The following is a 14,308-nucleotide window of genomic DNA, read 5'->3' on the forward strand; positions in this document are numbered from 1 at the left end:
TTATCATATTTGCTGAAAAACTATTGTACACTGCAAAATATGCAAATAACTCATCTTCTTATTGACTTTATATTGCTCCCTATAAGTTGCTACTGAGTGAGTGAGAACTGGATCATCAAAGTGGAAACTCTTTCAGGCAAGTAACGATAAGAAAGTGACAAAATAAGCTCAAAAGTCAGCTGAGACTCCCTGACAATGACTTGGGTTTTGCACATGCTGCATCAATGAGCTGCCTCAAAAATTATCATACGTTTTGTCAGGTATCCAGGTTGTAGCCATATTAGTCTAGAGACAAAAGGAATCAAAACTCATGGCAGAGGTTATATTTTTTATTAAGCCAACTAAATTTTGGCAACAGAACATTATTTGCATGCTTTGGGGCACAAATGCCCTTCTTCAGGCAAAGGAGAAAAGATTGTAAAAGTTGCCCTAGGTAGAAATGAAAGTTCATACTACATAGGAGGGTTGAAGGTGTGGTAACATCTCTTAGGTTGTCTGGAGCAGGGATGTATTTGGTCTGAGACAAAAAGAAAAACTCTAGAGCTCTTGGTTCAGAGTTGGTCTTTTATTAGACCAACTAAGAAATCACACAAAAAAAATCATCTTTTTTTCTGCAAGCTTTCGGGCACACGCGCCCTTCCTCCAGCTCAGGGAAAATGAATGGTCAACAGTCCCCACAGGTAGAAAATAATCTTCATTTTTGCACACATTTTATAGATAGATATAAATATATAGATCTCTCTCTCTCTCGATATAGATATATAGAGATGGAGAGAGAGATCTATATATTTGCGATTTCTTAGTCTAATAAAGGGATCACGTCTGAACCCAGCGTGCTACCGTTTTGCACGTCTCCAGGACGAGGACTGATGATCACCCCACACCCCGCAACATTGGGGAGCGGCAGCTGGCGCCGCCCCCCTCCCCGCCTGCAGGCGGCGCTACCCCTCGCCGCGCCCCCAGCTGCCGGCCTCTCTGTCCCGCGGGAGGACTCGGCTCTGTGGTGCGTCTCCTAGCAGCGGGCAGGCCCGGGGCGGGGCCGGGGCCGGGGCCGAGCCGGGCCTGGCCGGCAGGTGGCGGGGGCGGGGCGGCAGGTGCACGTGGCGCATGCGCACGGGGAAGGCGGCGGCGGGGAGCGGGGCCATGAGCAGCCCGCGGCCGGCAGGTAAGGGGAAGGGAAGGGAAGGGCTGGGGCGGGCGCGGGGCGGCGGCGTGGGCCCCGCCGTAGCGCTGAGCCCGTCTTCCCGGTGGTTGCCTTGCAGGTGGCGGTGGGGGCCGGCAGCATGTGGCCGAGGCCACGAGCACCAACCAGCAGTGGGACGTGCACAAGGCCCTGGCTGTGGCTGGCGTCTTCCATTTCCTCCACGGCGCCGGCAACGCCTGCGTGGCTCCCTTTCTGAGCCTGTACTGCCGGCAGCTGGGGCTGCCCGCCCCGCTCGTGGGCATCGTCATGGGCATCAAGCACCTCGTGTCGTGCCTCTGGGCCCCACTCGCCTCCTACCTAGCCAAGAGCCGCGGCAAGAGGAAGGTGCTCATCGCCGCCTCCCTGCTGGGCTCCGTCGGGGCCGGGTTGCTGCTCACGCTCGTCCCGCCTCTGAGCCAGGAGGCTCTGTACAGGTACTGCAACGTCAGCCACGCGTCGCCCGGTGCCACTGCCGACGTGGGCACGAGCAACGCCAGTGGCAACGCGGCCCTGGGGACCGGGGTCCAGCCCGCGGTAAGTAAGGCGGCTTTCCAAGAATCGATTGGTTTTACGGATCCGCTCGAGGAAAAAAATGGAAGAGCTGGTAAAGATGATAAAAGTGCGGATCCCCACATGAGTGGTGCCCCTGGCATGACGGCGTCTGTACAGTTGAAACAGGTGGCACAGGAGCTTGATACGCCCCCTTCCAGTGAAACGCGGTTTAACCAACCTGAACAAGGAACAAGCAGCCCGGGCTCTCGGTTTCTAAAGGTGAATGATAATCCTGAAGAAAACTTTCCTATGAGTGGAAGTAGCGAGCTTTCTCTGTTTCAAACAAACCCTCGCCCTGTTGTTGAGACTCCTTATGTTTTTGAAAATCTCTCGGGACACTGGGAAGACGCTCAGGATGTCAACTTGGAGCTCCTGCCAGTTAACTTTCTTGACAGGAAGCACCAGGTTTTTCTCATGGTGCTGGGTGCTGTTGTGTTTTGGGAGCTGCTGGCTGCACCCCTCGAATGGACAGTTGATGATAGCCTTTATGAATATCTTGACTTTGTTGATGCAACCGACAGATACGGGAATCTTTGGATTTGGAGTTATTTGGGTGCTTCCGGAGGAGCCTGCAGTATTTCTATACTTGTGGATCAGTTGAATTGCTTCCTCAATACTGAAGTCTCCCGTCTCGCTGTTCATTTCTATGGCTACGCCCTGCTGATCACACTCACATTGCTTGTCAGCATCTTTTTTCCCATACATGTTTCTAGGAAAACGGAGCACGTGAACAAAACTGTCAAGGCACTGAACCTCATTGGAAGTGATGGTCGAACAATTCTGTCAGCTGTCACAGTCTTCCTGACCGGGGTCATTGGATCTACGGTACAGAACTTTCTCTTCTGGCAAATGCAGGACCAGGGCAGCACTGAATTATACATGGGTCTCTCAGTGGCAATTGGACTAATTGCTGAAATTTTGCTGCATTTCTGCAAAAGCAGGTTGCTAAGGACTCTGTCAAGCAGTGGCACTGTTGCACTGAGTTTAAGTTGCCTTGCACTACAACTTCTGTACTATTCGTTCCTGTGGAATGCATGGGCCGTTTTACCTATCCAGATTTTATCTGCCTTCAGTAATGGTTCTTTATGGTGGGCAGTTAATATGATGGTTGATGATGTAGCCACTCCTGGAACAGAAAGAGCTCTGCACATTGTCCTCCAAGGCCTCTCCTATGGTTGTGGAGCTAGTCTGGGAAGTTTCACAGGAGGATTTGTTGTGAGCAATTTTGGCCTGGCAGTTCTATACAGGGCATGTTGCATAAGTTTGATACTTTGGTTAATCTTGTTCCTTATCGTCCAATCCAAGCTGCCTCGGCAGAAAAAAATCAATTATTCTCGTCTCCTAGCTGCAGATCCCAGTGATGTGAGCGATTCTGATGAGGAAAGGGAAAGGGACTGGCTGGTGAAAGCTATGAAAGATGAGCATTTCAGTAGGAATTGGTAACTTTGCACTTGATCTGTAATGGAACAAATTCTGAGTACAAAGATTAAACTGCTGGACGGCAAGGAAAGAAGTACCTAGGAATGTCTAATAATTTTTAAATGATGGAATTATACAGTGTACATATCTGCAACACAAGCTATGTATAAAGACCACATTTTATAAATTGTTTATTTTCTTAAGGTTAATTTATAGTAAATATTTGTAAGAAGTTTTTGTTTTTTTAACTTAATGATTCAATTTCCAGAATTTAAAAGGAAAGGATTTTGAGATGAATGCTAAAATGAAAAAGACAAATGTGGACGTTAGCTTCTTATCTGAAGCTTACAAAGCTGGAATCTTATACTTTAGCACAGTTGACTCTGTTTGTTTTTTTAATGCTTATGCACTAAGGCTGCCAACAGACATGGAAAAAAAACTGCACTTTCCTGGAAGAGGCAACACATTAGTTTGACCAGGCTCTGCAGCATCTGTATAGATTACGTGCTTCAGCAGGGGGTTTTGGTACTTTTATGTAATAGCTGATTCATTCAGCTATTAGATGAAAGCACAAAAAAGCCCCAATAACCACCTGATCTCTACAGATGTTGGGCAAACTGGATCCAACTAGCGTGCTGCATCTTCTGGGTGTTGGTTTTGGCATGGGGCGCACAGAGTTTAAAGTGCCGTTTTGGGGTGTTGGGGGGTTACATCTGTAAGCAGCCTAATATTAATAAGATGCCATTTCAGTGAGACTCACTTTTTATTGACCACAGACTATTAATGAAAGAAACACCCAACTTGTTTTATTCTGTTTGGGACTCTAAAATCAATCTCACTGTAGACTGTACACTTTTGGGTTTAGGTGATGAAGGCAAAGCTGACAAACCATTGGGCTTCCTATTAGTCAACCATTTTTTAAAGTGGTGGCTGGGACTGTGCGCCAAATATTGGCTCCTTCCGCCCCCAAAGCTTCCTATAGATCTTCCTTATATTTAACATTATCTACAAAGACTGCAGGTACCCAGAATGCAATACCATATCTTGATTTGAATAGCCTCTGTTTGAATCAAAATAGAATGCTGAATACTGGGAACTTACATGATAAGATATTAGTTGGCCTAGCTGCTCCCACTGAATTTGATGGGTCTTTTGAATTCAGGGGAAGCAGACTTAAATTGTCAAGTTTGGTGCTCTTGACAAGTTGCCCCTTGAGAAAGTTTGGGTAACTTGTATATTTAAATACACTCCACTAGCTATATCTTGTCCAAATGCATTTATACTTCTTTGGGGTCAGTAACTCAGTTTAAAGTGTCCCCTACATTTGTCCAGTTACCTCCAAAAGTATGAATTCCAACATATTTGAAGATTTGACTGACTTTACCAAAAGATTCATGATGGACCTTTATAGGATGAATAGATCATGAAGTTTTATTGTCCTTCTGGCTAAAATGAGGCATTTATTGCCAGTTTAAGAAATGCTTACTCTTCGGAGACTCTTCCTCTCTTGAAGGATGATAGAACTGAATACCTAGTGGGTGGCCAGCTGAGGGGCCACTGAAAGCAAAAGGATTAAATATTTAGTGCAGGTATATGCAATAGAAGTAGGGCTTGTAAAAGACCTGAAAATAGTATGCATTTGGCCATGGTAAACAGTTTACCTATTACCTTTCTAATTTAGTAGAAAGTGGCAGGGAACCAGCAACAGGGAAGGTGGTACCATTAAAAGGTAATTTATGGCTGTTACGATTCATCTGCATGCCAGATAATTTCAATTTTAGTTTAACTATCTGCACTTCCTGGCATAAAACTACTTTACCATGAAGAATACTCTACTAGAATTGTTCTATAGATACAATTGTTATACTGCCAAAAACAATTTAAGCTCTTTTTTTTTTTTTTTTGATAGGCAAGATAATATTGCCACCTTGTAGGAATTCAAACAGAACAAGCTGAGAAGTTTTGGTGTCAAAAAAATTGGACCCCAGCTCAATCAATCATATAATACTTTGCCACTGAGTGGTAATTGGTGACACTTAGCAGTTTTGGCTGAGGGTTTTTTAATTAAAAGTATGCATCAGACCCCAGCACTATTTTTTGAAGGACAGTGTCATAGGCACCCAGATATAGTTTGGTAATAACTAGGTAGGTAGGATTTGGTCCAAAATTGGCCCAAATCTTATAATTATAACCTGTGTCTTTAAAATCTAGTGAAAATACTTGGGTTTTTTTTCTAAATCAAAGTTTGAAACCTAAGTTTTAAATGCTGTGAATTAGTCTGTAAGTGAAACAGATACAGCAAGCTTGTATTGAAGCAGAAATTGTACTGATTTAAGTACCTGTTATTTTTTTTTAATATGTGCAACAGCATTTTACATAAAACGGTATCGCATTACAGAGTACTTTGTGCTAATTTAGATAGTATAGCACCTCTTACTTTGTTTTGGGAGTGTTTATGGGGCTGCCCAAATTTAGCAACATGGATTTAACAACATGGGATAACAACTGATCTCAGTAAAACGATTCAATTTCTATGTGTAGACCTAGACTTTCAGAATAAAAGATTTTACAAACTGAGATGAGGAATGTTAAAAGTAAAAAGATAAACGGTTTGAAGTGTCCAGTAAATTGGATATCTAAACTATTTTCACTTCATCACAGACCCAGTAGCAGTAATAGTAAAACAAGTTTGTCTACAACACATAATTACAGCATATCAGAGCAGGCTCCGGGCTTGTGTTCTGGACTTAGGTGATAAATTCCTGTTACTCTGGCTCATCTCTTTCATTCTCCATTTCTCCTTTCTGTGCTAGGTTTTATGTGCACTGTCCCAGCCCTAGTGAAGAGAAATGAGGGCCTGTGTGAAGAACAGTGGGATATTCTGCCCCTCAGTGACTCATGTTTTTACAGCAGCCAGCAGATTAAACTGAGTTGTCTTTTACATTCACTTAACACTTTCTAGTGTTTTAGCTGTGATACCCTTTGCTGTAGCGGGTCTCCCTCACAGCTTTGGTATTTTTTTTAACAAGTATAAATGTATTAAAGCTGTGAATACCATTGGGACTGCAATAAAAATGCAGAGAAACCAAAGTGCCATTAGGTCGTATAAATTGTGTCTTTTAACAAGTGAAGAAACCGATTCAATGTACTGATGCATTTCCAAGCCCAACCATGTCAATAACGTAGAGTTGGATCATTTAACATATGCTAATGCCAAAAAGCAGTAGTGACAAACTTCTGCAAAATGTTTCTCTGTTGTATTATTTTTTTAATCTTATAAGGCAGTGGGTGTGTGGAATAAGTGACTATAAAGCTCTGGAGCAAACTTCCACAATTTACTTCTAGAACTATTTTTTTTCTATGTCAGTTGGAGAGTTGAGCTGGGTGCTTTCCTTCTTACACATCACCATGCTTTCTAATCAAGCATTTATATTTTTAGTGAAGGGAATGACTGTAATTATGAACACTTCTGGAATTGATAGATGAGAAGGAAGAGACTTCAGCCCCCAACATAACTGTGCTGGTCCTGCGGAACTAATATGAGTAAAAGCATAAACACTGCCTTTTCTGCTTATGTCTGTATTAGAAAGCTTGCACTAGTATAACTAAGTCACCTTGAATCATTGCAGGCCCCTAATAAATAGTTGAAACCAATTTAAATTGTGCTTTAATTGGTTTAAGTGCATCTATATGAGAAGTTTGTATTGCTTTAATTGGATCAGGTTTAGTGGACAGTGCCTCTGTTACCAAAATTAGCAAATCAATGAAATAAGTGCCATTTTTACATACTCACTTTTCTGGCCATAACTAAACTATAAAACGAGCAGAATGCTGTCATTCTGATTCAGCTAAACCAGAATCTGGAATAACTGACTTCATTATCGCCTTTATTTGTTTTTTATCACTGAAACCACAGCCTTGTGCAACATTTCCATTGGTGTTTTATAAAAAATAATGACTTGTAACTAGGACTGTGGAAAGCAGTATGTTCATTTTACAGTAGGACTGTGCAGACTTCCATCCAGTTCTAGCCATGCGAGTGGTTCACATCCTCTTGAGTGCTGCTTGGAGTTTAAGATTCCAGGAGAACCACTATTTCTAAGCACAAGTTGCATGAAACCAGCAATCCAATGAAATTGCAATTTCCTCATACGTTCCAAATGATAAGAATCATCCTAGGTTGAACTTCTAGAGACAGAAATAATTTCTAAGTGTTCATGGAATTCAACAAATCTTTTCACGAAGCTGATTTCATTGTTTAGTTAGTAATGAAATATAGTCAGGTGAATTTCTAGAGAGGATTTTGGTGTTCGCAATGAATGCCTGGCCATTCTTTCAAATAAATAGGTCTCATCTAGTCCTTTTGTTAGATAGTTCAATTTAATATGTATTTTTCCAAGAATGTTAAGGTTACTATTTTGACTAGCAGTATATGACAAACAGGAATTTTTGCAGGTACCAAATCTTAAAAACTGGAACGTTCCTGAATCCAGACCTCTTTTATGATAGAACATAATGTTCATAATGTTTCAGGCATTATGTATATTGTCTTACTATTGCTAAGGCTTTCCATACAATCCATCTATAAAAACGCTTGTTTGGTTTTTGGTTTTTTTGTTGTTTTTTTTTTTTTTGGGGGGGGGGGGTGTTGCTTTGTGTTTTTGAAATCTGTACTGTCCTGGGAGTTTGGATGATGCATTCTAAATCAGATTGCAGTTTTTGGAATCACAGTGTTGCAGAGTCTCTTGATAGAACCTGCTGCAACCTTTTAAAATTGATCCATCCTCAGCTGTCCTTTCTCAGAGTTTTCAGCTGTGCAAACCAATGTAGTAGGTGTTGGAACTAATCTTGTCCATTTGGTTCAACATTCTAATGAGAAGATAATATTGGAGGTATAGGAAAAGAAAAATGACTATTTTATGATCCAGCTATTATGGAAATAGGCATTTGTATGTGATTTGATCAATCATAAGAATTTGGTAAGTGCTCTTATTTATCAAAGTGGCTTTCATTTGCATCTGCAATCTAATTAGTTAATTGGCTTTATTTTTTACTATTGCTATTGACCTTGATTGTTTTAAGCCAGGAGTGGTGAAGTTGATGCCACAAGTGCCATAACAGCTGCTTATAGAAAGAGGCTCAAGCTTCCAACCATGCAAGCAGCATACTGGAGAGGAGGTATCAGGTGTCACCACTAAGGACTGGGCTAACCCTTCCCTAGCCCTGCATCTGCCACTGAATTGTTTGTCACAGAGAACTTTGGATCCTCGCTTGCCATGTAGAACTGTGGTTGTGAGGCCACAGAAGGGTTAATTTGGCTGTTGGTAGTGACACCTTTCTTGCAGCAACATCCTCCCCCTGCTCTGCTCGGCTTTCCAGCCTCCATTCCTGCATCCCAAGGTGAGAAATCTGTCAAGTATGCCTCTGGGGATGAGGGGCCGGAGCTGTGGTAGGAACATAATTTGTGGCATGCCTGCCAAAAAGATAACCACAACTGATTTTTGGCAATGAAAAATAACTGCATTATTTTATGACTTGATGAAAATACTTCTTGACAAATAGAGCAGCAAGAAAACTGTTTTTCCCAAATCAGAATGAAAAGTCCAATCCAGAAAATACTTATATACTGAAAATCTTTCTCCCACTCCCTCCCCCCTGGCAAATTGGTACTGGTCCACTGATTTTGTTTTTGTTCTTTTCTGTTTTAATGCTTTTTATTTATTTATTTACTATAGCTAATCTAAATTTCTAAACAAAAAGTTACATTGAACCTAAAAACTGGAATGCTTTGTTTAGAAAATGTCTTGTTTCTTTTTAACATCCCAAACTTGTTCACACAGTTTGTGTTGAGAAACTCAAAGTTAACCTTTCACATGGAAAGTTTCATCGGTAGTGGTTTTAATATTTTCTCCTTAGACAACGAATTAACAACGTCCTGTAGTGACAAGCATTTATTCTATAGCACTTCCACAACAATAAGATTGCAGCTTCTCCTCATTAAACTCCTGTAACAGCTGGTGGGGGGGGTGTAGGTTGTAACCGTGTTGGTCTAAGGACATAGGCAGACAAGGTTCCTTGGGTGAATCTGGTATCTTTTATTAGACCTCTATATATATATATATATATATATATATATATATATATATATTAGACCAACAGCTGGTAAAATCTGAATGTAGAAACAGATTTTCCAGGTAGCCACCACTACCTTATGTTGCCAGGCAACATATCTGTATATAATGAAGGAAGCTTAATAATGTTAATGGAGTTGGCATTGAATGGTTCAGCTATCAAGACTATGGAAGCACTTCAGTTCTTGTATTTTTGTTGTGTGCCTTAGAGCTATATAAAGTTTCTTACTATCTACTCAAATTGCCTTCTAAAGAGCTCAAATGAGTGTATCTGTCTTAATGTTTTTCAACCTGCTGTTTTAATCTTTTTGTAATTTGCTAGCACACTTCAAGTAGTATGGATACTATATTACAGCTTACTTGACTTGGGCAGGATGTTTTTTATAATCCTTTAATGTATGTCTACTTTTCATTATGGATACATCTCTTTTTCTCTGTGCATGGTTACTTCTGTAAAAAGCAATATTTTTGCTTTTAAGAACTACTCCTCTATGACTGGAAGTGTTGATATTAGAAAATCTGTTCCTGTGTAGTCTTATATAAAAACCCTTTGAGAACTGGATCCATGAAAGACTTTCAGCTTATTCGAGGACTTATGGAGGTTCTGCATGGAATTAGAACGACGGATTTCGCCATGTGGATCAGTTTGAACAGGGCATGCTGATGGGTTCCAGTGATTCCAAGTACAACAGTCAACGCATTTGAATGTAACTTTCTTTTATTTAGACCTATTCTTCCAGTTTGGCAAAGTGTTGTTGTTTTTTTTAAATTTAATGATGACTGTATGCAGCGGATCAAATTGCATGCTTGAATTGGATCATAAACCCAGCATGTAAACTCTGAACTTGTTAGATTACATCCCATATTCTTATTAGCATATAAAATAAAAATCTAAAACATGTTAAAACCTCATTTTGGCCCACATTAGTTTCCACTACTGATGAAAGCAGTCCCAGAACTATTCCAGTCTCCCACTGATTAAAATATTTACGCTTTTTTGTTTCCCTTGCAACACAATCAAAACAAATCTGAGGTGACTCACGTTGAGAGCATGGAAATTGGTTTAATGGAAGATGTTCTTTGCTTAATGAGTTGACACAATTGGATGCTGGGAGCTGATAACATTTTTGCATATGTAATTAAGGTGTTATAATATGCTTGATTTAAAAAAAAAAAAAAGTAGATGTCAACAGATGTTTCTATTTGCACAGGAACAGCCATTTCCTTCCTACATAGATTAGAGGTGCACTGATATATCAGATTGGCACCAATAAAAGGAAAATTATCGGCAGTTGGCTTTTTTTTTGGCTGGTTGTAGCTGATAAAGTCACTGCATGCATGTGTGTAGCCACAGCATGCACACAGCCAGGAATGCAGCCTGGGAGTTAGGAAAGCAGCATCCTCCTGGTAAGTCTGTGGAGGGGAAGGGGTGTGGAGGAGGGAAGGGGCGTGGGGGAGCAGATTCCCCTATTTCCTCCCCCAGGGGTGCATACAACGGTGGGTAGCTGCCACCCCTCCCACATGCCCTGGACAAGCTGCCTACGGCTCTGTCCCATTCCTGGGTTGCATTCCCCACCCCTTCCTTTCCCTTCCTTACACCTCTTCTCCCCCACAGACTTACCGGCCAGACACCGCCCTCCAAACTGCTGGGCTGCATTCCAGTAAATTGGCTATCTGATTGGTATTGGCCAATATGGCTGGTTAATAATTGGCCATCAGTATTGGCCAAGAAAAATCTTTATTGGTGCACGCCCAGTATAGATATTTGGTTTGCCTCTTTAGCAATAAAAATAAACCTAAAGGTTCCCCTTGCACAGGGGGCTGGACCCAATGATCTCACAAGGTCCCTTCCAGTGTTAATGTCTATGAAATGTGTAATGCAAATTCTAAAATTGTTAGTGCGTAGAATAGGTGGCATGAGAGGTTTGGAACAGCTCATGAAAATACTGAGGTTGCATATTGATGAGATCGTGTTTTTTTTTTCAAAATGGCATCAGATATTGCACTGCTTGCTTCCCTGACTTTCTGTGCTAACACAGTGAGGAAGTTGTATTTGCAAAACATGAATTATTTAGAAAAGGAAGAACTGTTTGTGTCTACTGTGAATACTTGCATTTAATCTGCATAGGGTCACTATTGCTACTTTTCATTCTAGAATCAACATTTCTAGCATACTTTATCAGAAATGAGTTATTGTTTTAAATCTTTGATTGAATGAAGGATGACCCATTTCCCTTTGCTCTTGGAGATGTTAGGAACTCTGTTTCATTAAATTATTGCCTTTTGGAACTTGGGGATTTTGGCATGCATATGTTCTGCTGCTTTGTGGATGGATGCAGTTCTAATAGGTAGGCGTAATCTCTGGGTGGATGGATTAAAGCCATGTAATGCCCAAATGGGGCAGGATTTAAAACACATCCCTGTCCTCATCATTTCCATATTGGGCAGTTTAGGTAGCTCCTTGATCCATGTACTGGGTTTTGAGGAATCCATTTTGAGGAACATACTTCTTCCCATGCATTTTATAAGGACTTGAGATGCCTACTGCCTAATTCAGGGCTGTTTTTTGTCTTTTTAGCACAAAAATACTGCATCAGAACCCAGTGCCTGAAATATCTATTTCCTTGTCCACAGCACGATTTAGGATTTAATGTGGCACTTGTTATGCTCTCTAAATATCTCCCAAAATGCTGATGGATTTAACCTAACGACACTCTTTGGCATCCGTTTACATGTGGACGGCTGAGGTACAAAAAAAGGAAGCAATGTGTTCAGGTCACACCAGACTGGCAGACCCTGGGTCTCATGAAACCTAGTCCAGTGCTGTGCCCGTCATCTTTTCCTGTCATATAAATGTTCTGTTGAGACATCTGCTGTTTCCCTCTCTCCTGCATGGAGTGCCAGCTGCCCATGGGAAAGGATATTATGTTCTCAGTATATTATAAAACCCTTTCACATCCCTCTGATGTGTACTGTAAATCCTAACCCCAACACTTGAATACAAGGCCCTCTATTGTTGAACTCTGATACAATAGAAATAGTGACATCTCATTTTAAATAGACTTCGGGTGCATCTACATGTTGCCCTAGGGCGATGTACTGATGCGCTGCATCATATGGCACACCGTAGTGATGTAGCAATCACATGGGCCTATACATAATCGGCAGCTCTTGCCGTAGTGGCACACTTCCCCAGTATAGCATGCTGCTACAGTGACATGGCAGTAAAATCTAACAGTGTGCTGTGCACACAGCACAGTGAGTAACCACCCATACAGCGCCGTGCTCTAGTACTTCCAAAAGGAAGTACTAAGGCACAGTGCTGTAGCAACGTCACCATATGGCAATATGTAGATGTGCCCTTTGAGAAACAGTTTCTCTGTGCCACCCCTCCTTTTTTCATTGGTTCAAACTGAATATAGGGTCTTTAGACTTCAAGTAAATGTGTGTTTTAAAAAAAACCCCATCTTTTGTTTATGCAATTAATCTCTATTCCTGTGTGCCTTGCAGTCCACAATGCAAAGCTCAGCCCAGCTGTGCAGTGGAAGGTGCAAGCTTTTTTTCTGTAGGATAAAGACCTGATGAAAAATGTAAGCATCTGAGAAACTACTTCTACCAATTTGCACAGGAAACTATACTCTCTCATTGTACTGTGTGAGAAGTGAGACTTAGCTCTACCAAAAACTTGAGCCAGTCAGATCTGTGTATTTTGGAGGAGAGGCAGAAGGGGAGTAGTTTTTTGGTCAAGAAACAAAATATGTTGAGTCTGAAATGCTGTTGGAGTACTTCTTGGGAGTTGTAATTTGAAGGCATTCCTCATAGACTGGGCTTTGGCTGAACTTCATCTCCTGTGATGCACCAGTTCCCCCCCTTGTAGTAGGAAAGATTGAGCCCCATTACCATGCCAACACTGCTAAGCATCGTGGAACATAAAGTACCTCTGGGGACTTGTGGCCCTATTATATTGCTTCAGGTCAAAATGTGTTCAGTTTTGGCAAAAGGCAGAAACTGCTTTGGTTTTCTGATATTCTGTTTCCTGACCAATTCACATTTTCTATACAAAGGAGACACTTTTTTTGGGGGGGGGGGGAGGGGGGGAGTATGAAAACCCAGCTTTTTGTTGACACTTTTGATGGAATATCTAATGTAAACTGTCTCTCCAGGGGTCACCTCCTCCTATACAGAAAGCACTTTGCACTTCTCTTAACAAAATCCTGCAAGTCTGGATTTGGGGCTGGGTTCCCAGGTGAAGTTCACCTTGTTTCTCTAATCGCATCTTCAGCTGGTCTATCTGCATTTTGCTGTCTGCTCCCCTATGATAAGTGCGAAAACATAATGACACAGGATAGCATCTTCAAAGCAAAATATGTATTTTTCCATAGAAACATAAACTAAGTGACTCTTAATATCTCTTCCAAGCTAGATATTGAGCCACTGATGACTGCTCTGAACATGATGATCCAACCAATTATATATCCACTTTACAGTACTTTCACCCAGACTGCATTTCCCTGTCTTAGTAATGAGAATGTCATGGGAGGCAGTCGAAAAGCTTGCTATAGTTGAGGTATATCACATTGTACTGCTCTCCCCCCTGCATCCACAGATCCTGTCAACTTGTAAAAAGACATCAGCTTTCTCAAGCTTTTCATCAAATCCATGTTGGCTGTTTCCTGATCACAGTGTTATCCTGCTGGGGCTCATCCAGACGAGCACAAACGTATAGTTTGTGGTGCCACAGACCTGTCTGCAGTGCCACACACATCACACATGCAGGCATTCTCTGTATTGATAATTTGCAGCATGGTGGGTGGGGGGAGGAGGGGGTTTGACACCAGGAGATCCTGGTGTCAAAAAAACCCATGCCTTAAAAAAGCAGGGTGGTGCGTGTGGTGGCAGCATGCAGGGCCAGAAACCAGAGCCTGGCTGGCTGGAGTCACACTTAAGGTGCCAGCCAGGCTTTGTGCTGCCAGATTGCCAGGGCTGGAGCCCCTGGAGTCCCTCAGGACCCCAGGTGCTGGCC

General features: G+C 41.9%; 1 protein-coding gene across 1 annotated transcript; it reads left to right on the forward strand.

Annotated features, from left to right (window-relative positions):
• Nucleotides 1-1,255: 1,255 nt before the first annotated feature.
• On the forward strand, nt 1,256-10,197 carry MFSD6L (major facilitator superfamily domain containing 6 like; the record flags this gene model as incomplete). The annotated part of the gene is made up of 1 exon (XM_059732985.1): nt 1,256-10,197. A coding segment is annotated over one exon (1,923 nt), but the record flags the coding sequence as incomplete, so codon positions are not given.
• Nucleotides 10,198-14,308: the final 4,111 nt, after the last annotated feature.

Source organism: Alligator mississippiensis, chromosome 8 (genome assembly GCF_030867095.1).
Source record: "Alligator mississippiensis isolate rAllMis1 chromosome 8, rAllMis1, whole genome shotgun sequence".
Classification (NCBI taxonomy): domain Eukaryota; kingdom Metazoa; phylum Chordata; order Crocodylia; family Alligatoridae; genus Alligator; species Alligator mississippiensis.